Here is a 23,933-nt window from a genome sequence, read left to right as displayed (position 1 = left end):
CATGGTGCTGTATAAACTATAGACCTGTATAAACCATGGCCCTGCATAAACCATGGTCCTGTATAAACCATGGACCTGTATAAACCATGGTACTGTATAAACCATGGTACTGTATAAACCATGGTCCTGTATAAACCATGGCCCTGCATAAATCATGGTCCTGTATAAACCATGGTCCTATCTAAACTATAGACCTGTATAAACCATGGACCTGTATAAACCATGGTCCTGTATAAACCATGGCCCTGCATAAACCGTGGTCCTGTATAAACCATGGCCCTGCATAAACCATGGTCCTGCATAAACCATGGTCCGGTATAAGTCATGGACCTGTATAAACCGTGGACCTGTATAAACCATGGACCTGTATAAATTATAAGGGGGTAATAGTTGATCACTTGTTAAAAGTACACAAGTCAGTCATAGTAAATAGGGATATAATTAGCAGTGACTATGATGAGTTAATGGCCACTGCAATGTCTTGGAGGTTTGGTTGATTGCCTTAGAGAGTCCGAAAGGAATTTTCCTGAGGTTTTCCTAAATTTAACCACATGACACCACACCACCCCCACTTTCCATAGGAGATTGTGGGATTATGGTATGTGCAGTTGCACCTTAACTGGATGGGGCAAGATAGCTACTCTTTTCCTGCCTTTCTTTTGGGACATTCATATGAATATATGATCCATCCTAGTAGGACCCTAGTAGACAAGGTGCCGGAGGGCAGCTGGTGGGTGAAAGAAACACCATCAACAAACACCACCAACGATCTTCAGGATAAAGTGAGAAGAGCAAAAGGAAACACTCGGGAATAAATTTTCAACTTGCTGCCCGGGTGAAAAACTGGCATTGCCGATTGGTCACCTGTCTGATTTTCATTTCCACCATAGCCAATTTGAAACTATCTCAGAGTCTCCTAAGTGCATTCACTGCAACCCATTCTCGTGGATCTGCTCCTGGGCCTGGCCAAGGTGACCATTTACAGATGCAGATTGGACACGGCCCGTGGGGGTGGTCGATCTGACTTCTTGCCTCTCTCCCGTTGTCTTGTCTGTGCCCAGGTGGCCTTGGGTAAGGAGCACACGGTGTCCAGTGGTAGACTTGATGCCTTCCACGACCGGTGGGTACTGCAGGGACTGAAGGGCATACTGGATGTAATATTATTATCTAATTTTTATAAATGTCCTTTCTTTTACGGCTTAGAGACTTGCGGACAAAAATCTAGGCTGACATTCCAGTGCAGAACTGAGGGAGTGCTGCACTGTCCGGGATGCCGTCTTTCGGATGAGACGTTAAACTGAGGCCCTGTCTGCCTTCCCAGGTGGACGTAAAACATCCCATGGCACGATTTCGAAGAAGAGCAGGAGAGCTATCCCTGGTGTTCTAGCCAATCTTAATCCCTCAATCAACAACACTAAAAACAGATTATCTGGTCATTATCACATTGCTGTTTGCGGGAGCTTGCTGTGCAAAAATTGGCTGCCGCGTTTCCCACATTATAACAGTGAGTACACTTCAAAAGTACTTCATTGGCTGTAATACGCTTTGCGACGTCCGGTGGTCATGAAAGGCGCTATATAAATGCGAGTCTTTCTTTCTCAGTTTCGTATTAGTAGTGCCCCTCTAAAAAAAAGGAGACACTTTTATTGTTTTTTTGTTTGTTTGATGACACATCTGGTTTTATTGAGGAAAGGTAACCCCTCAGACTGTTCGCAGGAGTGGGCGGGGCTAGCTGCGAGCCAGCGAGCCGTAATTGGTTGACGCAGCTGCCCGTCATACGCATTGACGTCACGGAGCAGGTGACGCACCGGCGTTGGGAAGCCTGCCGTGCAGTGGCAATGGCTGTTTCTGGTGTGTCAGCGTTCTCGGTTTATCAGAGGCTGGCGGAGAGCGGCCAGGTCAGTCAGTGGGTGGGTGCGCTCCGAGCGGCGGCAGCAGGTTGTTTGGAGGCTCGGTGCTGCTCCCCGGGCTCTGACTCTAGCGCTGACCACATCACCGGCCATTGCCGGGCCTCAAGTCCGTTTGAAATTGGAACGGGACGGGCCGCGCCGCGCGCGTTCTTGGGGGCGCCAGGCGACGTCACGTGGTTCAGTGTAGCCAACCAGCGGCCCGCGTGGATCATCACAGGCAGTCCCTCGGAATCGGGGAGGACATGCTTCCACTAAAACTGAGTTCTCAGGAGGTGACTGAACAGTCCAGTAGTACAGTCCCGGTCACAGGTGGGACAGATAGTCGTTGAGGGTAAGGGAGGGTGGGACAGGTTTGCCGCACGCTCTTTCTGCTGCTTGTGATTGATTTCTGCATGCTCTCGGCGATGAGACTCGAGGTGCTCAGCACCCTCCCGGATGCACTTCCTCCACTTTGGACAGCGACTCCGAGGTATCAGTGGGGATGTCGCACTTTATCATGAAGGCTTTGAGGGTGTCCCTGTAACGTTTCCTCTGCCCACCTTTGGCTCGTTTGCCGTGAAGGAGTTCCGAGTAGAGCACTTGCTTTGAGAGTCTCGTGTCTGGCATGCGAACAATGTGGCCTGCCCAGCGGAGCTGATCAAGTATGGACAGTGTTTCAATGCTGGGGATGTTGGCCTAGTCGAGGACGCTGATGTTGGTGCGTCTGTCCTCCCAGGGGATTTGTAGGATCTTGTGGAGACATCATTGGTGGTATTTCTCCAGCGAATTGAGGTGTCTACTGTACATGGTCCATGTCATTGAGCCATACAGGAGGGTGGGTATTACTACAGCCCTGTCTACCATGAGCTTGGTGGCAGATTTGAGGGCCTGGTCTTCGAACACACTTCCTCAGACGGCCGAAGGCTGCACTGGCCCACTGGAGGCGGTGTTGAATCTCGTCGTCAATGTCTGCTCTTGTTGATAAGAGGCTCCCGAGGTATGTCCAGGGCCGTGCTGTGGATCTTGATGACTGGGGGGGCAGTGCTATGTGGCAGGGACAGTTTGGTGGTCTTGCGTTACGCCTCAGTGAATACATTGACTATGACTTGGAGTTCAGCCTCTATGTGCGCAGACGCAGGCGTCATCCGCGTACTGTAGCTCGACGACAAAGGTTGAGGTGGTCTTGGACCTGGCCTGGAGATGCCGAAGATTGAACAAGTTCCCACTGGTTCTGTAGTTTAGTTCCACACCAGCGGGGAGCATGGCAGTGAGAAAGAGTGAGAAGAAGGTTGGGGTGATGACGCGGCCCTGCTTGACCCCGATCCAGATGTGGATTGGGTCTGTAATGGATCCGTTGGTAAGGAGCATGGCCTGCATGTCATTGTGGAGCAGGCGGAGGATGGTGGCGAACTTTTGGGGGTGTCCGAAACGTAGGAGGACGCTCCATAGACCTCGCGGTTGACAGTGTTGTAAGGTCGAAGAAGGCCATGTACAAGGGCTGATGCTGTTCCCTGCATTTTTCTTGCAGCTGTCGAGCTGTAAAAATCATGTCCGTTGTGCCCCGTAGGAGACAAAATCCGCAATGTGACTCCGGGAGGAGCTCCTCAGCCACAGGGAGAAGACGGATGAGGAGGACTCTAGCGACAACTTTCCCGGTGGCTGATAACGGGGAGATTCCTCTTTAGTTGCCACACTTGGACTTGTCCCCTTTTTTAAAGATGGTCACTGCATTTCTGAGATCTCCCGGCATGCTCCCCTTCCTCCAGATGAGAGAGATGAGGTCATGCATTCGTGCTAACAGTGCCTCTCCTCCATACTTCAGTGCCTCAGCGGGGATTCCATCTGCTCCCGTAGCCTTGTTCTTAAGCTGTCTTATGGCTTTTTTTTACTTCGTGCAGTGTTGGGGTTTTGCCGAGGTGGTGGCAAGTAGCATGCTGCGGGATGGAGTCGAGAACACTCAAGTCAAAGGCAGAGTCTCGATTGAGGAGCTCTTCGAAGTGCTCCTACCAGTGGGCCCTGACTGCCTTCGTGTCCTTGATGAGTGTTTCCCCGTTCCTGGCCAGCAGTGGGGTGGGGCCTTGGGTATTTGGGCCGTAGGTGGCCTTGACTGCGATGAAAAATCCTTGCACATCATGGCTGTTGGCCAACTGCTGTATCTCCTGTGCTTTCTCCATCCACCATCTGTTGCTTTGTTGTTTAAGGCTCAGAAATGCCCTGCGCTTGCGATCTATTAGTTCTTGGATCTCCTGGTCATTCTCATCAAACCAGTCGTGCTATTTCCTAGTTGAGTGACTGAGCGGCTCTTCGCAGGCACTGGTTATGGAGGCCTGGAGGGCAGACCAAGCAAGGTGGGCATTCTGCGTCTCGGGGTCATCAAGGCACGCCAGGTTAGCTTCGAGGCGCTGACTGTATAGGGCTCTCTTAGCTGGGTCTTTGAGTACCGCGGCATTGACTTTTTTGTGGCACTGCTTCTGCTGCCCTCACCACTTTGGGGCTATGGTGATGTCAATAATGGATCGGATTAGGCGGTGGTCCGTCCAGCAGTCGTCGGCTCCTGTCATGGCGCGGGTGATGCACACATCCTTGCGATCCCTGGCTCGGACGATGCCATAGTGGGTGTAAAAGATCCCATGGCACTATTTCGAAGAAGAGCAGGGGAGTTATCCCTGAACGCAGTTCAGGAGGGCGACCGGATTGGATGTCACCATAACTCAGGTCAGTGATTGGAGCGTGGGCAGGGACAGCAGGAACAGCGAGGTCGGGGTGAGGAAGCGGCGGGAGATTGCAGAGCGATGTGATCGTGGCCCAGAAGAGGCGAGGGCCCAGGGGCAGCACGGGCCAGCCCACACTGCAATATGTATGTGCACTAGGTCCGTGCAACAGAGCTGGTCTCCAGTCACCTTGCTTAGTCCTTGTCGCTGGACCAAGACCTAGCTCTGTCAAGCCTGTGTGGTGGCCGGTGTGCAAAGGCGGCCACACGTTAAAAAAAAAAAATCCACGCACAGGCATCTTCCACCCATCAGTATGCAGTTTGGGTGCTGGTCCCTCATTGAAATACCTGTAATCTTTTTGGTGTAGAAGCAAGTTGTCATCGGTACAAGGGATCGCTTAAGAAGAAGCATGGAACATGGGAACATAGGAGCAGGCCATTCAGCCTCTTGAGCCTGTTCCGCCATTCAATGAGACCATGGCTGCTCTGCGACTTAACCCGCGAGGCTGCTCGCGTCCTAACTTCGGCGGATTCCGTGGTTACAGCGGGGGGGGATTGGCGAGCCCATGTAGGAGTCCTACCTCCACCTGCTTTAGTCTTTCCTGCAGTGACCACACTGCAAAAACGACTTCATTGGCTGTAAAGTGCTTTGGGAAGTTCTGAGATCGTGAAACATAGAAAATAGGTGCAGGAGTAGGCCATTCGGCCCTTCGAGCCTGCACCGTCATTCAATGAGTTCATGGCTGAAGGTGGTATATAAATGCAAGTTCTTCTTTTATTTTCTCCCAAAGTCAGTTGCAGGAGGAGCTTAGACATAGCTGGAATTTTACAAAAGTACTTGCAGCACGAAAACAGTTCTTTCGGCCCAATAGATCTATACCGGTGCTTTATGCTCCATACGAGCCCTCTTCATCTAACCGCAGCATCATCTTTCTATTCCTTTCTCCCTCGTGTTTATTTAACGTTACCTTAAATGCATATATGCAATTCGCCTCAACTCCTTGTGGTAGATGGTTCCACATTCTAACAACTGGGTAAAGACATTTCTCCTGAATTCCCCTCCTGAAGCTCCAAGTGGGCATAGAAGCTTTGAGCAGTGGTAGTGCTGGACAGCCCATTGTAACATTTCCTCCTTTGACTTGGTGTCTATTCCCCCCCAATGAAGCACGTGTGATCTTTTATAGTCTGTTAAAGGCGCTATGTAAATGCAAGCTGTCGAGGTCGTTTTACCCACAAAGGAAGTGCCTGATGCAGCCATTAACTCTGGAGATGCAAGCTGCATGCATTGCATAATATTTAAACAGCACAGGTACAAGCCATGTAAGAATGTATTTCTTAAAGGCCCAGATGCTTTGGAGTTTGCCTCAAATGTACAGTACTCGATCACGTGTGTAAGTGTGCATGCACCTTCATAGGGGCAACTCCCTGTTTTCTCAACTTTGGGAGGGGATTATTCCCAGAAGGGTGGTGTGTCAGCTGTGGTTGGTAGTTGGTACTGCAAATCCCCTGGGAGGACAGCATCAAAGCACTGACCACACTTGACCAGCTCCATTGGGCGGGTCGCAAGACTCCCAAAGCAAGCGCTCTACTCGGAACTCCTACACGGCAAGCGAGTCCAAGGTGGGCAGAGGAAACGTTTCAAGGACACTCTCAAAGCCTCCTTGATAAAATACAACATCCCCATCGACAGCTGGGAGTCCTTGCCAAAGACCACCCTAAGTGGGGGAAGTGCATCCAGGAGGGCGCTGAGCACCTCGAGTCTCATCACCGAGAGCATGCAGAAACCAAGCGCAGACAGCGGAAGGAGCGTGCGGCAAACCAGCCTCACCCACCCTTTCCTACAACCACTGTCTGTCCCACCTGTGACAGACTGTAATGCCCGTATTGGACTGTTCAGTCACCCAAGAACTCACTTTTAGAGTGGGAAGCAAGTCTTCCTTGATTTCGAGGGACTACCTATGATGATGATAGTAGTTGGTAGCACTCTGAGTCAGAAGGTTGTGGGTTCAAGAAGAAATATAGCGTCTTTCACGAACATCGGACATTTCAAAGCGCTTTACAGCCAATGAAGTACTTTTGGAGCGTAGTCACTGTTGTAATGTGGGAAAGGCAGCAGGCAATTTGTGCACAGCAAGCTCCCACAAACAACAATGTGATAATGACCAGATAATCTGTTCTTATGTTGATTGAGGGACAAATATTGGCCAGGACAGCAGGGATAACTCCCCTGCTCATCTTTGAAATAATACCTTGGGATCTTTTCCATCCAGCAGATGGGGCCTCGGTTTAATGTTTCTTCTGAAAGACAGCACCTCTGACAGTGCAGCACTCCCTCAGCACTGCACTAGAGTATCAGATTGATTGTTCAAGTCCCTGGAGTGGGACTTGAACCCACAACCTTCTGGCTCAGAGGCGAGTGTGCTGCCCACTGAGTCACAGCTGACACAAGTCCCACTTCAGAGACTTGAGCACAAAATCTAGGCTGACATTCCCAGTGCAGTACTGAAGGAGTGTTGCACTGTCAGGTGAGATAATAAATTGAGGCTCTCAGGTGGGCGTAAAAGATCCCATGGCACTATTTTCAAGAAGAGCAGGGGACATTTATCTTTCAGCCAACATCACTAAACCAGATTATCTGGTCATTATCACATTGCTGTTTGTGGGAGCTTGCTGTGTGCAATTGGCTGCCGTGTTTTTTTACATTACAACAGTAACTACACATCAAAAGTACTTCATTGGCTGTAAAGTGCTTTGGGATGTCCTGTGGTCGTGAAAGGCACTATAGAAATGCCAGTTCTTTCTTTGCAACCAATGAACTCACTTCAAGTCTCCAAGAGTAATATGATCTTCTCCCAGAATTGTGCCACTCTGGTGTCACTTCTGGCTCTGCTATTATGTCAACTTTTCAGTTGGTAATCCAGATGTATGATCTACTGAAACCCATCACCATGTTTAAGCATCGGAAATCTCAAAACCAAACTACTGAGCCTACCTTTGAGGCTGGTCGCAGGTATGAAAGCTGCACAATTCATACCTGCTCTTACTTCAAACCCATGCTGCTCAATTGTCTAAAAACCAACTGGTGATTAATCTTGTGGAAGCAAGTGAACACGGATCAGGTTGGCTCCAAGATGGCATGCCTGATAAGGGATTGGAATTGAACCAGTCTTCAAAGACAGCAATTAGAACTTGTACGAGGCAGGTCCACAGACTGTTGATGACTCATTGACCAGCCTCAACTCACTGACACAGTTGGAGTCATTGGCCCATTACCGGTGGCTAGGATTCTTTTTATTTTGTTCCAAATAAGTCTGAAAATCAATGCTTTCGCCCTAGCCGGACAAGCCAGAGGAAGGTTGTCTGTACCCTTTGCAGGCAAGCTGTGTGGTTTTAGCTCTTTCAAATCCAGCAAACCAATCTGCATCTAAATTCTTTGGCCAAGTGTTCACTCTATAGCAAGTAAACAAAATTGCTTTCTCATCAGGTTTTGAGATTTGCAGTATGGTTTCAAGATGCTTAAACCTTCTGACCATGAGTGCTGACACTGAACCAATTGTCACTAGTTGCTTATTCTACACCATGAGAATTGGGAGAGAAGTGACTGCTGTGAGGTTGACTCAATTTTTAAGAGTGTTTCATGACCGGTTGGTGTAGACCAGCGCCCTCCTTAACTGCACTGTTTCCTCTTTTTCCACAAGTTTAACTCACAGTTTGATTCTGGATCTCTTGCAGGGGTCAAAGTAAGATCTTCTATTACATGTATAGGAACTTTGAACCATAAAGGCAAACTTTAGCCTTGTATGTCACGGCTTAACTTGTATTGGGGTTTTATTGTCACTGAAAAGAGGTAGAAAAAGACCATCATTTCCTTTGTCACTTCTCAGCACAATCCCAAAGAACTGTCCACCTAGATGTACTTTCAGCAGGGCTTATGATACAGTTTACTGTTGATTCAAAGTCACCTTTTGCTGCCCCAACAAAAATCTAATTATCCAATTTTGATTAAATAGTTTTAATAAACCAGCACAAACAGTTTTTTTTCCAATGTTCAGTTCATGTTAATAGATCATTCTAATTAAGAGTATACTGTTGTGATCAGAATCGGGAGTCCTAGCTGTTTTTCTCCTAAAATGTGAGGCATTGAGGCCAAATGTAGCATGCCTACCCCTACCGCTCTCATTGCTAAGATAAGCAAATTCTGCATAGACCGGGTATCAATCCAAGATCATCTTGGCTGTCAACTTTCACATTTTTGCACTGAACTGTAAATCTTGATACTGTGTAAAAATGATGTTGACTTCCTAATGATTTATTATTGCAGACCAATTGGCATTCAAATAAGACAAGTCAAGAAAAACAAATGTGTTCACTACATTTGGCCAGGAGGAGCAAGATTATCAAGAGGAAAAGAAAACGTGTAAAAGTTAAAATGGAATCCTCATTAGACATTCCCGTAGTTGTGAATAGTGCTGTAGTATTACAACGGACAAATGACTATGCCGAGAAAGAACCCATGGTTCCCAGTGCTAAAAGAAAAATTATCGGTAAACGGTTGAGTAAAATTAAAAGGATGAAGTTGAAGTCTCAGAAAGCAGCAACACTGTTCAACGATGTTCCAACAAGCCGTTCGACAGTAAAGAGTACACCAATCTTCCAGGCAGAATTTCCTAAGAAACCATGCAAGGTGGGTGTTGCAAAATAGACTTGTTCTTCTTGCCTGCAAGCATTTGTTCACTAACTGTTCCTGTATTTAAAACTCATAGCCAGTAATTTGTTTAGATAATGCACAGAATCATAGAAATTTACAGCACAGAAGGGAGGCCATTTAGCCCATTGTGTCTGCAGGCCGAAAAAGAGCTATCCAGCATAATCCAACTTTCCAGCTCTTGGTCCATAGCCTTTATAGGTTTCTAGGTTTCGGCACCTCAAGTCCTTATCAAAGTACTTTTTAAATGCAGGCAATTTCAGGCAATGGGTTCCAGACCCCCACCACCATCTAGGTGAAAAAAGTTCTCAACTCCCCTCTAATCCTTCTACCAATTACTTTTTGTCTCAACATATCATAGGCGGTCCCTCGAAATGAGGATGACTTGTTTCTACGTCCCCAAAAAAGATGAGTTCACAGGTATTTCGAAAGACGAACCCGAACTATATCCCGTCTTTGTCCTAACTGTACATGGTACTTTAGTTGTGGCCTAACTAGTGTTTTATATCTATCCTGGTTATTGACTTCTCTGCTGAGGGAAATAGGCTCTTCCTATCCACACTATCTATGCCCCTCATAATTCTATACACCTCAATAGGTCTTCCCTCAGCCTCCTCTCTTCCCCCCAAAAAAAAACAACCTCAGCTGATCCAATCTTTCCTCATAGCTAAAATTCTCCAGTCCTGGCAACATCCTTGTAAATCTTCTCTGTACCCTCTCTCTGCAATCAAATCGTTCTTGTAATGGCGTGACCAGAACTGTACACTGTGCTTTAGCTGTGGCCTAACTAGAGTTTTATCATCATCATCATCATGGACAGTCCCTCGAAGCGAGGATGACTTGCTTCCACGCCAAAAAGGGATGAGTTCACAGGTGTTTCAATGAAAGACCTAATATTCCAGATTCCGAACTACATCTTGGACGGTGGAAGATGTCTGTGCTTGGATTTTTTTAACGTGTGGTGGCCGTTGCACACCAGCCATCACATGGGCTTGACCGAGTTAGGTCTTGGAGCAGTGGCAAGGATTAACCAAGACGACTGTAGACCAGCTGTGCTGCACGGACCGAGCACGCACACATGTAGCAGTATGGGCTGGCTCGTGCTGCCCCTGGGCCCTCTCCTCTTCTGGGCCCCAGACTCACGCCTCTCCTGGGCCTTGGTCACTTCCTTCTACCAACTCTTGCCGCTCCTTCACCCCTCCTGCTGTGCCTGCCCGCACTGCAATCAGTGACCTGGCTTCGTAACCGTCGCCCTCCTGCAGTGGTATGCCGCCGCACGCTGCTCCCTCTGATGGCCCCGACCTGCTGATGGTCTTGCAGGCCGGGACTGTGCCGATTTCCGGGCCAGACCGGCACGCTGCTCCCTCTAATGCAGCCTTTCAATCACAGTAAATCCTCTTCAATTCACTAACGTGGCCTTTTGATGTTTTGTACAGTTCAGGCCTCAAAGCAGCAGCACTGCTCAACGATGTTCCAACAAGGCATTCGACAGTAAAGAGCACACCAATTTTCCAGGCAGAATTTCGTAGGAAACCTTGCAAGGTGGATGTTGCAAAATAGAGTTCTTCATCTTGCCTACAAGCATTTGTTCACTAACTGTTCCTGCAGTTACAGCTTTGTTCCTCACTATCAACCATACGGCCAATTTTTGTATCATCTGCAAACTTCTTAATCGTGCTCCCTACATTCAAGTCTAAATCATTGAGATAAACCACAAAAAACAATGGACTAAGTACTGAGTCCTGCAGACCCCCCCACTGGAAACAGCCCTCCAGTCACAAAAACACTTGTTTACCCTGTGCTTCTTGGGCCAGTCTGCCATGTGGGACCTTATCAAAAGCCTTGCTAAAATCCATGTATACTACATCAAACGCGCTACCCTCATCGACACTCCTTGTTACCTCCTCAAATAAATTCAGTCAAGTTAGTCAGAGACATGACCTTCCCTTAACAAATCCACACTGACTGCCCTTGATTAATCCATGCCTTTCTCTATGATGATTAATACTGTCCCTCAGAATTTCTTTCAATATTTTGCCCACCAATGAGGTTAGGCTGACTAGCCTGTAATTACTCGGTATGTCCTTTTTTAAACAACGGTACAACGTTGGCAGTCCTTCAGTCCTCTGGCGCCGCACCTGTAGCCAGAGAGGACTGGAAAATAATGGTCGGAGCCTCTGCTATTTCCTCCCTTGCTTCTCGTAACAGCCTGGGATACATTTAATCTGGGCCTGGGAATTTATCTTCTTTCAAAGATGCTAAACCTCTTAATATTTCCTCTTGCACTGTGTTTATCTCTCCTAATATTTCACATTCCTCCTCCTTAACTACAATGTCTCCATCGTCCATCACTTTTGTGAAGACAGCTGCAAAGTATTTATTAAGTACCCTTCCACACACAGGTTACCTTTTGGTCTCTAATTATCTCTAGTTTCTTTAGTTATCCTCTTGCTCTTTATGTATTTCTAAAACATCTGGATTTTACTTGCCAATATTTTTTCATGCCCTCTTTGTTTTCCTAAATTCCGTTTTAATTTCACTCCTACACTTTCTCTACTCCTCCAGGCTTTCTGCAATATTTAGCTCTCGGTATCTGGCATAAGCTTCCCTTTTTTTGCCTTGCCCTACTCTGTATGCCCCTTGACATCCAGTGAGTTCTAGATTTTTGCTCTGAGTCCTCACTATCTCCTCCTTGAATGCCTCGCACTGTTCGGACAGTGATTTACTTTCAAGTAGCTGTTTCCAGTCCACTTTTGCTAAATCACATCTCAGCTGAGCTAATGGGTACACATTGAAGAAGAGCTATGAGGTAACATTGCACCAATTAAAAACAAAACAAATATCCACATTTGAAGAGCGACTATCTGCTGGTATTCAGGACATAAACTATTTAAGAGTCAGTGTAAGGTTTTTTGGACCATTAGCTCAGGGCGGAATTATTTCTGTCTTGTGAAGGGCAGATGAATACATGGTGTCTGTGAGTATGGCTGGTGATGTTTTTGGAACGTGAAATAAATCATCCTGTCATATGTTACATGAAAAAGAAAACTTTGCCAACTAAATTTTGGAATCAATCTCTCTGCTTTAATATGTGACCAGATTGCTGTGGTGCAAGCAATCCCCCATCAGTGAAACATCTGATTCTGTTACATTTGTCTCTGTTTACAGCCTGTTATAATGTGTTGTGCTGGTGAGGTCCTGGGGGAAGAGAGTTGAAATCTACATAATGGGGCATAGTTATAAATTGCATTACTATAATGGGTAGAAATGTAGACTGAACTGTCTGTTTAAAAACACACTCTTAAAAGGTGGAACATGACATCAGTAGACAGAGGAAATCAGCAAACTCAAAGATTTCACTTTTTGGATAGAATTTTTTTAATGAGTTGCTCCCCTCCTGAAGACACTGTACAGTTCAATGGGTACTAGCAGTCCTCTATAATACAGTCCCCACCATTTATACCACCTCCCGTCATTGTGAATAACTGTCTATACTGGACAGAAACTTAACTGGACAAGCCACATAAACACTTTGGCAACAGAGGCTGGGTATTCTGTGGCGGGTGTTTCATCTCCTGACTCCCCAAAGCCTTTCCACCATCTACAAGGCACAAGTCAGGAGTGTGATGGAATACTCTCCACTTGCCTGGATGAGTGCAGCTCCAACAACACTCAAGAAACTCAACACCATCCAGCCCGCTTGATTGGCACCACATCCACCACCTTAAACATTCACTCCCTCCACCACCGGCATACCCTGGCTGCAGTGTGTACCATCTACAAGATGCACTGCAACAGCTCACCAAGGCTTCTTCGGCAGCATCTCCCAAACCCGCAACCTATACCACCAAAAGGACAAGGGCAGCAGGTGCACGGGAACACCATCACCTCCAAGTTTCCCTCCAAGTCACACACCATCCTGACTTGGCAATATATTGCTGCTCCTTCATCGTCAAATTCCTGGAGCTCCCTCCCTAACAGCACTGTGGGAATACCTTCACCATAAGGACTGCAGCGGTTCAAGAAGGCGGCTCGCCACCATCTTCTCCAGGGTAATTAGGGATAGGCAATAAATGCTGGCCTTGCCAGTGACGCCCACAACCCAGGAACGAATAATAAAATTAACGCTAACCATTCCTATAGATGTCAAAGACTAAAAGCACCGCTTATACCGTATTAAGCATGTTGGTTATTTCGGGCAGCCTCAGTCTGCAGTTGGCACATCATTAACTTGCGATTACTGTGGCTGCTTAATTCCCCTCATTAATGTCCGGTTACAGTTTGCACTAATGAGCACTGATTGCAGCAGCAAACATGACTGGAAAGGGGAAAACGATGAGCCTCAGCACAAAAATTAACCTGAACATAAGAAATAGAAGCTGGAGTAGGCCATTCAGAATTTCGAGCCTGCTCCGCCATTCATTGAGATCATGGCTGATCTTCTACCTCAATTCCCAATTTTCCACCCTGTCCTCATAACCCTTGATTCCTTTAGAACCCCAAAAATCTAGGGATTTCTAGGAGGAAGGGTGGGGTGAAATATTGGTGAGGAAATTTTCAATAAAAACATGGGTTAGTTATTTATCCTTGCATGTCTATCCATTGAATTCTAAGGTAGATGTTTGGAATCTTATTTTGTAGTTTTGTCATAAATGTTTTGAAAGTATAGTGTTGCATTCTTCATGTGGTACTGTTTTAGCTAACCTGTTGTCATTTAGCATTTGAGATATGATTGTGTAGAATGGAGAATGTTGTTTTTTGTTTCTTATTTCTGATGAAAAATATCTAAATTTAGCAATTGTTTTTGACCCTGATGAGGGTCCTGGTTGCTTTAACATAAGAACATAAGAAGTAGGAGCAGGAGTAGGCCCCTCAAGCCTGCTCTGCCATTTAATATGATCATGGCTGATCCAATCATGGACTCGTCCACTTCCCCACCCGCTCCCCATAACCGTTTATCCTCTTTATCAGTTAAGAAACTGTCTATCTCTGCCTTAAATTTATTCAATGACCCAGCTTCCACAGCACTCTGAGGCAGGAATTCCACAGAGTTACAATCCTCAGAGAAGAAATTTCTCCTCGTCTGTTTTAAATGGGCGGCCCCTCATTCCAAGATTATGCCCCCTAGTTCTAGTCTCCTCCATCAGTGGAAACATCTTCTCTGCATCCACCTTGTCAAGCCCCCTCATAATCTTATACGTTTCAGTAAGATCACCTCTCATTCTTCTGAATTCCAATGAGTAGAGGCCCAACCTACTCAACCTTTCCTCATATGTCAACCCCCTCATCTCTGGAACCAACCTAGTGAACCTTCTTTGAAATGCCTGCAAAGCAAGTATATTCCTTCTTCAATATGGAAACCAAAAGTATATGCAGTATTCCAGGTGTGGCCTCACCAATACCCTGTATAGCTGTAGCAAGACTTCCCTGCTTTTATACTCCATCCCCTTTTCAATAAAGGTCAAGATTCCATTGGCCTTCCTGATCACTTGCTGTACCTGCATACTAACCTTTTGTGTTTCATGCACCAGGACCCCCAGGTCCCACTGTACTGCAGCACCGTGCAAATTTTTGTCCATTTAAATAATAATATGCTCTTCAATTTTTTTCTGCCAAAGTGCATGACCTCACACTTTCCAACATTATACTCCATCTACCAAATTTTTGCCCACTCACTTAGCCTGTCTGTCCCTTTGCACGTTTTTTGTGTCCTCACACATTGCTTTTCCTCCCATCTTTGTATTGTCAACAAACTTGGCTACGTTACACTCAGTCCCTTCTTCCAAGTCGTTAATATAGATTGTAAATAGTTGGGGCCCCATCACTGATCCCTAGTTACTGATTGCCAACCCGAGAACGAACAATTTATCCCGATTCTCTGTTTTCTATTAGTTAGCCAATCCTCTATCCATGCTAATATATTACCCCCAACCCCGTGAACTTTTATCTTGTGTAGTAACTTTTTAAGTGGCACCTTGTCAAATGCCTTCTGGAAGTCCAAATACACCACATCCACTGGTTCCCCTTTATCCACCCTGTTCGTTATATCAAAGAATTCCAGCAAATTTGTTAAACATGACTTCCCCTTCATAAATCCATGCTGACTGCCTGACTGAATTACGCTTTTCAAAATGTCCTGCTACTGCTTCTTTAATGATGGACTCCAACATTTTCCCAACCACAGATGTTTGGCTAACTGGTCTATAGTTTCCTACTTTTTGTCTGCCTCCTTTTTTACATAGGGGCATTACATTTGCAGTTTTCCAATCTGCTGGGACCTCTCCAGAATCCAGGGAATTTTGGTGAATTACAACCAATGCATCCACTATCCCTGCCGCTACTTCTTTTAAGACCCTAGGATGTAACCCATCAGGTCCAGGGGACTTATCCGCCTTTAGTCCCATTATCTTATTGAGTACTACCTCCCTCCTATAACCCCTTGACTATCCACTGTTTTGATATTTTTAGTGTCCTCTACTGTAAAGACTGATTCAGAGTTTCTGCCATCTCCATGTTCCCCATTACTAATTCCCCAGTCTTGTCCTCTAAGGGATTTACTTTAGCCACTCTTTTCCTTTTTATATACCTGTAGAAACTCTTGCTATCTGTTTTTATATTTCGTGCTAGTTTACTTTCATAGTCTATCTTCTCTTTCTTACTCATTTTTTTAGTCATTCTTTGCTGGCTTTTAAAAGCTTCCCAATCTTCTGCCCTGCCTCTAGTTTTGATCACTTTGTACGCCCTTGTTTTTAATTGGATACCATCCTTTATTTCTTTAGTTAACCACAGATGGCTATCTTTTCTTTTACACCCTTTCCTCCTCACTGGAATATATTTTTCTTGAGTTATAAAATCTCCTTAAATGAATGCCACTGTTCATCACTGTTCATACACTTTAATCTATTTTCCCAGTCCACTTTAGCCAACTCTGCCCTCATACCTTTGTAGTCTCTTTTATTTAACCTTAGTACACTGGTTAGAGATCCAACTTTCTCACCCTCCATCTGAATTTGAAATTCAACCATGATCCTTTACTAGGAGATTGTTTATTAATCCTATCTCATTACACAGGACCAGATCTAAGATAGCCTGCCCACTGGTTAGTTCCGTTACATACTGCTCAAGGAACCCGTCCCTTATGCACTCTATGAACTCTTCCTCAAGCCTACCCTGACCAATTTGATTTGTCCAATCAATATGAAGGTTAAAATTACCCATGATTATTGCTGTTCCCTTTTTACAATCCCCCACTATTTCCTGGTTTATACTTCGACCAACAGAGTTGCTACTGTTAGGAGGCCTATAGACTACGCCCACCAGTGACTCTCTCCCCTTATTATTCCTTATCTCCACCCAAACTGTTTCAACACCCTGATCATTTGAGCCAATATCGTTTCTCACTATTGCAGTGATTCCATCCTTTATCAACAGAGCTACCCCACCTCCTTTTCCTTTCTGTCTGTCCTTCCGAATTGTCAAGTACCCCTGAATGTTTAGTTCCCAGTCTTGGTCACCTTGCAACCATGTCTCTGTTGTGGCTACCAGATCATACCCATTTGTGCCGACAGCTCATCTAATTTGTTACAAATGCTGCATGCGTTCAGATAAAGAGCTTTTAAATGTGTTTTCTTACCATTTTCTCCTGCTATGGCCCCAGCTTATGTTTATAGATTCTGTCCCTTCCTGTCACGCTCTGGTTTTCGTTTCCCTCAATGCTACCCTGCTGTACTGCCTTCACCTTGCTCTTTGAGCTTTTAGGTTTCTGCTCACCTGAACCCCCCCCCCCCCCCCCCCACGAATTAGTTTAAAGCTCTCTCTGCAGCCCCAATTATTCGGTTCGCCAGGACCCTAGCCCCAGCATGTTCCAAGTGGAGTCTGTCCTGACGGAACAGCTCCCTCTTAGCCCAGTACTGGTGCCAGTGCCTCAGGAACCAAAACCCATTTCTTTTTATTGGTATTGGTGTAGTCCCTCTGGAAGTGGAGGGTCCTGGGGTGGCTCATGTTTGGCTAATGTCTGAAGTTCATCTTGAAGCTGAGTGTCAAGATGGCCTGTTTCATTTCATGTAATAATTTTTTTTAAACTGCAAACTTTCTTCCCATTTCAGCCCACCTCTTCTGAAGAATGCTAACTGTTTCTGGGGTACATACAAATTACAACATGGAAACAGGCCTTTGGCCCAATTTGTCCATGTTGCTGTGTATCCTCAACATGAGGAATAGACCTAATCCCATGTAACTGCTCTGCTGCCATATCTCTTCACCTTTAACCATCTATTTGACCAATTGTTAAACTTCGACACAGTCTCTGCTTCAATTGCTCATTCCAGTAATTATTCCACAGCCTCACTACCTTTTGTATAAAAATAATTTCTCCTGTTCTCTGTCCCAAATCTCTTACACAATCTTATATATTTGTCCCCTCAAACACTGGATACAGTCTGTTTCTATTTATCCTGTCTTATCCCATTATTATTTTAAAAACCTTTCCAATCTCCCCATAATCTGCTCTAACACAAATAGCCCCAGTTTTTCAAGTCTTTCTTTGTATTTGTGTTTCCTCATACCAGGCTGATATTCCAGTTCAGTACTGAGGGAGTGCTGTGCTGTTGGAGGTGCCGTCTTTCGGATGAGACGTTAAACCGAGGTCCCGTCTGCTCTCGGGTAGATGTAAAAGATCCCATGGCACTATTTTGAAGAAGAGCAGGGGAGTTGTCCCCGGTGTCCTGGCCAATATTTATCCCTCAATCAACATTACTAAAACAAATTATCTGTCATTATCACATTGCTGTTTGTGGGAGTTTGCTGAGTGCAAATTGGCTGCTGCATTTCCTACATTACAACAGTGTCTACACTTCAAAAAGTACCTCATTGGCATGTTCTGGTGCTATATAAATGCCGATTTTTCTTTCTAGTCAACCTAACAGCTAGAGCAGTAGAGCTGGGAGCTAGAATCTTCTCACCTGGCTTCAGATAACCCTGTAAGCCAGTCCTCCAAGCAGTGGGAAGCTTACAAGTGTTGTATGTTGTTAGATGGTTAAACCCCAGCAGTGCCCATATGCGCATTTAGGGTTACCTAAGCCTTGTCTGTGGCAAGTCTTGACCTAAGATCTCTGGATTTGGTTAATGTGAGGTGTCCGTACAGGGGCAGTGTGTTAATTTGGTCAGGCAAACAGAAACCTGACCTTTGTGGATGTTTCAATTGATTTGGAGACTCAAAATTCAAAGATGGGTTTCTGTACATGTCAACCATCCCACTGACCCCTCAAAAAAGTTGAAATGTTTTTCATGATGGGCTTTTGTGTACTGCTGAGTTTTTAACCATCATTTGTGCTATATTACTTTAATTTGATTGTGACATTGCCATGGTAACAGTCTGTTGCCAGGAGGTGCAGTGTTTTACTTGGAATTATGGGTAAGAAATCTGAAAGTGCCTTTGAGTGGATTGTTTTTGATTTCTTTCTATTGTTTCTGAAGTCTTTTTCCCTGCATGTTCTAATACGCTTTGAGTTTATTTCAACATTTTAATGTTGACAGAATTGATTGACTTTTTTAAATGGAATTTTATTGCAGAAGAGCGATGACAGTAAAGTGGAGCCTAAGTATGTGATCAATTCAATGACAATTGAAGTAGTTCCATCGAGTACAGTATTGGCATTACGCTGGCCAGGCGCCACACTCATTGTACAATACAGATCATCACAATTATTCTTATGAAGATAACACACTTTACCTAGTCTGTAACCTCATTAATATATTTAAGGCTTTGGAGGAGAACAGACATATTCTCACATATCGATAAAATATGGACAAGACTGACGCAATACCTGAGGTGAGGTTGTTCTAAATATTAGATATGATTTTTCCTTTTGCTGGACTCTAGGTTTTGGTTTCTCGATACAATATTACAACAGAATCACCATTTATTTGAGACAACTACCAAACTTTGCTGATATCTTGAGCCACTGGCACTACCTTTTCTACATTGTTCCTGTTAGGGATTGGGATAATAAAATAAATGCCTATTAGAGTGTCCAGTATATATTTTTTCCACTTGTCTCTCCTTCCTACTTTTTCATAGTGTGTATCCGGGAAGGTTTCCTTGAACAGTATGTTGCAGAACCAACCAGGGAGCAGGCTATCTTAGATCTGGTACTATGTAATGAGACAGGATTAATAAATGATCTAGTAAAGGATCCTCTAGGAAAGAGTGACCATAACATGATTGAATTTCACATTCAGTTGGAGGTTGAGAAAGTTGGATCTCAAATCGGTGTCCTCAGCTTAAATAAAGGAGACTACAAAGGTATGAAGGCAGAGTTGGCCGAAGAGGACTGGGAAAATAGATTAAAGTATGGGACAGTTGATGAGCAGTGGCAGACATTTAAGGAGATATTTCATAACTCGCAACAAAAATATATCCCAATGAGAAGGAAAGACTGTGAGAAGGGATAACCATCCGTGGCTAACTAAGGAAATAAGGGATGGGCATACAATGTGGCCAAGACTAGTGGGAGGCCAGAGGATTGGGAAAATTTTAAAAGCCAGCAAAGAACGACTAAAAAAATGATAGAGAGGGAAGATAGATTATGGAAGTAAACGAGCATGAAATACAAAAACAGATAGTAAGAGTTTCTTCAGGTACATAAAAAGGAAAAGAGTGGCTAAGGTAAATGTTGGTCCCCTAGAGGATGAGACTGGGTAATTAATAATGGGGAACAGGGAAATGGCAGAGATATTGAACAAATATTTTGCATCGGTCTTCATGGTAGAAGACATTAAAAGCATCCCGACAGTGGAAAATCAAGGGGCTATAGGGAGCAAGGAACTTAATACAATCACTATCACTAAAGAAGTAGTACTCGATAAAATAATGGGACTAAAGGCGGACATGTCCTCTGGACCTGATGGCTTATATCCTCGGGTCTTAAAAGAAGTGGCTGCAGAGATAATGGATGCATTGGTTGTAATCTACCAAAATTCCCTGGATTCTGGGGCGGTCCCAGTGGATTGGAAAACCGTAAATGTAATGCCCCTGTTTATAAAAAAAAAAGGAGGCAGACAAAAAGCAGGAAAATATAGACTATCTGTCGTTGGGAAAATGCTGGAGTCCATTATTAAGGAAGCAGTAGCAGGACATTTGGAAAAGCATAATTCAATCAAGCAGGAGTTAGCATGGTTTTATGAAAAGGAAATCATGTTTGACATATTTGCTGGAGTTCTTTGAGGATGTAACGAGCAGGGTGGATAAGGGAGAACCAGTGGATGTGGTATATTTGAATTTTCAAGAGGCATTCGATAAGGTGCCACAAAAAAGGTTACTGCATGCGATAAAAGTTCACGGGGTTGGGGGTAATATATTAGCATGGATTAAGGATTGGCTAACTAACAGAAAATAGAGAGCAGGGATAAATAGGTCATTTTCCAGTTGGCAAGCAGGATTTTGGTAGATTACAACCAATGCATCCATTATCTCTGCAGCCACTTCTTTTAAGACCCGAGGATATAAGCCATCAGGTCCAGAGGACATGTCCGCCTTTAGTCCCATTATTTTATCGAGTACTACTTCTTTAGTGATAGTGATTGTATTAAGTTCCTTGCTCCCTATAGCCCCTTGATTTTCCACTGTCGGGATGCTTTTAATGTCTTCTACCATGAAGACCGATGCAAAATATTTGTTCAATAGGATGCTGCAGGGATCAGTGCTGGGCCCTCAACTATTTACAATCTATATTAATGACTTGGATGAAGCGACTAAGTGTAATGTAGCCAAGTTTGCTGATGATAGATACAAAGATGGGTGGGAAAGCAAATTGTGAAGAGTGCACAATAAATCTGCAAAGGGATATAGACAGGCTAAGTGAGTGGGCAAAGATTTGGCAGATGGAGTATAATGTGGGAAAATGTGAGCTTATCCACTTTGGCAGAAAAAATAGAAAAGCAAATTATAATTTAAATGGAGAAAAATTGCAAAATGCTGCAGTACAGAGGGACCTGGGGGTACTTGTGCATGAAACACAAAGTTAGAATGCAGGTACAGCAAGTAATCAGGAAGACCAATGGAATGTTGGCCTTTATTGCAAGGGGGATCGAGTATAAAAGCAAAGAAGTTCTACTACAACTGTACAGGGTATTGGTGAGACCACACCTAGAGTACTGCGTACAGATTTTGGTCTCCATATTCAAGGAAGGATATACTTGCATTGGAGGCTGTTCATAGAAGGTTCACTCGGTTGATTCTGGAGATGAGGAGGTTGACTTATGAAGGTAGGTTGGGCCTATACTTACTGGAATTCAGAAAAATGAGAGGTGATCTTATTGAAACATAAGATAATGAGGAGGCTTGACAAGGCGGATGCAGAAAAGATATTTCCACTCATAGGGGAAACTAAAACTAGGGGACATAGTCTCAGAATAAGGGGCCGCCCATTTAAAATTGAGATGAGGAGGAATTTCTTCTGAGGGTTGTAAATCTATGGAATTCTCTGCCCCAGAGAGCTGTGGAGGCTGGGTCATTGAATATATTTAAGGCAGAGATAGATAGATTTTTGAGTGTTAAGGGTATAAAGGATTAGAATCAATAGAGTCATAAAAGTTTACAGCACGGAAGGAGGCCATTTCGGCCCATCGTGTCCATGCTGGCCAACAAGAGGCTATCCAGCCTAATCCCACTTATGTGGAGCTGAGTCCGTGATCAGATCAGCCATGATCTTATTAAATGGTGGAGCAGGCTCGCGGGGCCAAATGGCCTACTCCTGCTCCTATTTCTTCTGTTCTCATGTCCCTCTCCCCACCCCCACCATCCCACCCGCTCTGGAAGGTTCCTTGCTATTGTGCAGTTCCATGAATTCTAGTCACCCTCTAGTATCTTACTGATTCTGCTGGGACCTCCTTGCCCCAGGAGCGCCATGGCCATTTGTATTGCCCCTACTGCCTCTTTGACCGAGATCAGCGAACTTGCCCACAGACTTGGGATTAACCATGGGATCTTCCAATCTATGGGCCCAAGTTTCGGCCTCAGTTGCTCCTGATTTTTTGGAGCAACTGGTGTAGAACGGAGTATCTTAGAAATTGAAATTCTCGGCATTTAGTTTGCTCCAGTTCTAGTCAGTTAGAACAGTTTCACTTTGGAACAGAATTTTCTTTTCAAAAGGGGGCGTGTCCGGCCACTTACGCCTGTTTTCAAAGTTTCGGCAGTGAAAACTTACTCCAAACTAACTTAGAATGGAGTAAGTGAAGATTTTTGTACGCTCGAAAAAACCTTGTCTACACTTTAGAAAATCAGGCGTAGGTTACAAATCAGGCGTAGGGAATGGTGGGGGGATGGTTTAAAGGGAAGTTTACAAACATTAAACACTTCAGTTTTACAAATAAAGAGCCATCATCAATAATAAATGATAAAAACATCAATAAATCAACCAATAAATCAATCAAAAAAAAATTATTAAATAATTTTTTTTTTTTAATCAATAAATAAAACATTTTCTACTTACCGACTGCAGCACCGGGAGCCCTCCAACAGCTTGCTGGGATGCCCCCCCCAGTGTGTCTCTGTCAGTGCCTCTATCTCTCTGTCAGTGTCTGTGTTTCTGACAGGGGGGGGGGGGAGGGCGGAAGGGAGGTGCGGGGGGGAGGAGAAGGGAGGTGCGGGGGGAGGAGAAGAGGTGTGCGGGGGGGAGGAGAAGGGAGGTGCGGGGGGGAGGAGAAGGGAGGTGCGGGGGGGAGGAGAAGGGAGGTGCGGGGGGGAGGAGAAGGGAGGTGCGGGGAGGAGGAGAAGGGAGGTGCGGGGGGAGGAGAAGGGAGGTGTGAGGGGGAGGAGAAAGGAGAAGGTGGGGGGAGGTTGAACGGGCCGGGCCCAAGACTTCGGGCAGGGCCCGTCCCCAGCACCAGATTTACAGGTAGCTGGCGTTGGGTCGGGTCGGGAGCGCGGGTCGGGTCGGGGGGAGCGCGGGTAGGGGTCGGGTCCGGTCCGGGGGGTATGCAGTGGGGGGGGCGGTCGGGAGCACGGGGGCGGGGGGAGGATGGAGAAGGGAGGTGCGGGGGGGAGGAGAAGGGAGGTGCGGGGGGGAGGAGAAGGGAGGTACGGGGGGGAGGAGAAGGGAGGTGCGGGGGGGAGGAGAAGGGAGGTGCGGGGGGGAGGAGAAGGGAGCTGCGGGGGGGAGGAGAAGGGAGGTGCGGGGGGAGGAGAAGGGAGGGGGGGAGGGAGGGAGTGAGTGCGGTCGATTTGTGTCGGGGGCGAGGGGAGGGAGGTCAGGCTGGGTCCGGTCCAGGGGGGTTCGGGAGCGCGGGTCGGGTCGGGGGGGTGGCGGGAGGGTTGGGGGGGCGGGAGGGAGAGGAAGGTCAGGTCGGGTGGGGGAGCGCGGGTCGGGGGTGGGGGGGAGCGGGAGTCCGGTCCGGTCCGGGGGCGGGGAAAGCGGGAGTCGGGTCGGGAGGAAGCAGGAGTTGGCCGTGGGAAGCAGCCTTATGCACGCAGCCCCAGTGAGGCCATTCGGCCAGGGCTAGGGGCTGCGTGCTTCAGGCCCCTCCCACACAGTTTTGAGCACCTGGAGTTACTGCACATGCGCGCCCACTGTAGCGCGCATGTGCAGAGGTCCCGGCACTGTTTTCAGCGCAGGGACCTAGCTCCGCCCCC

The 23,933-nt window shown here is 45.9% G+C and overlaps 1 protein-coding gene across 7 annotated transcripts in view; it reads left to right on the top strand.

Moving 5' to 3' along the window:
- Positions 1 to 1,798: 1,798 nt before the first annotated feature.
- The window catches only part of riox1 (ribosomal oxygenase 1), a 69,998-nt gene continuing 47,863 nt past the window's right edge, over positions 1,799 to 23,933 (top strand). For 4 of the 7 annotated variants that reach the window (XR_011594997.1, XR_011594995.1, XR_011594996.1 and 1 more), the window contains exons 1-2: positions 1,799 to 1,898; positions 8,921 to 9,283. Coding sequence is in view for 4 of the 7 variants with exons in the window: in XM_070889241.1 (XP_070745342.1) it covers positions 1,839 to 1,898; positions 8,921 to 9,283 (423 nt within the window). In the remaining 3 variants the exon portion in view is untranslated. Of the gene's footprint in view, positions 1,899 to 2,133; positions 2,220 to 2,832; positions 4,605 to 7,379; positions 7,610 to 8,920; positions 9,284 to 23,933 lie in introns of those variants that run through there. The other 3 variants (XM_070889242.1, XM_070889243.1, XM_070889245.1) reach the window with 3 other exon arrangements.

This window comes from Pristiophorus japonicus, chromosome 9 (assembly GCF_044704955.1).
Source record: "Pristiophorus japonicus isolate sPriJap1 chromosome 9, sPriJap1.hap1, whole genome shotgun sequence".
In the NCBI taxonomy this organism is placed as follows: Eukaryota; Metazoa; Chordata; class Chondrichthyes; family Pristiophoridae; genus Pristiophorus; species Pristiophorus japonicus.
The sequence above is the reverse complement of the archived record's forward strand: the minus strand, read 5'-3'. Positions and strand labels throughout refer to the sequence as shown.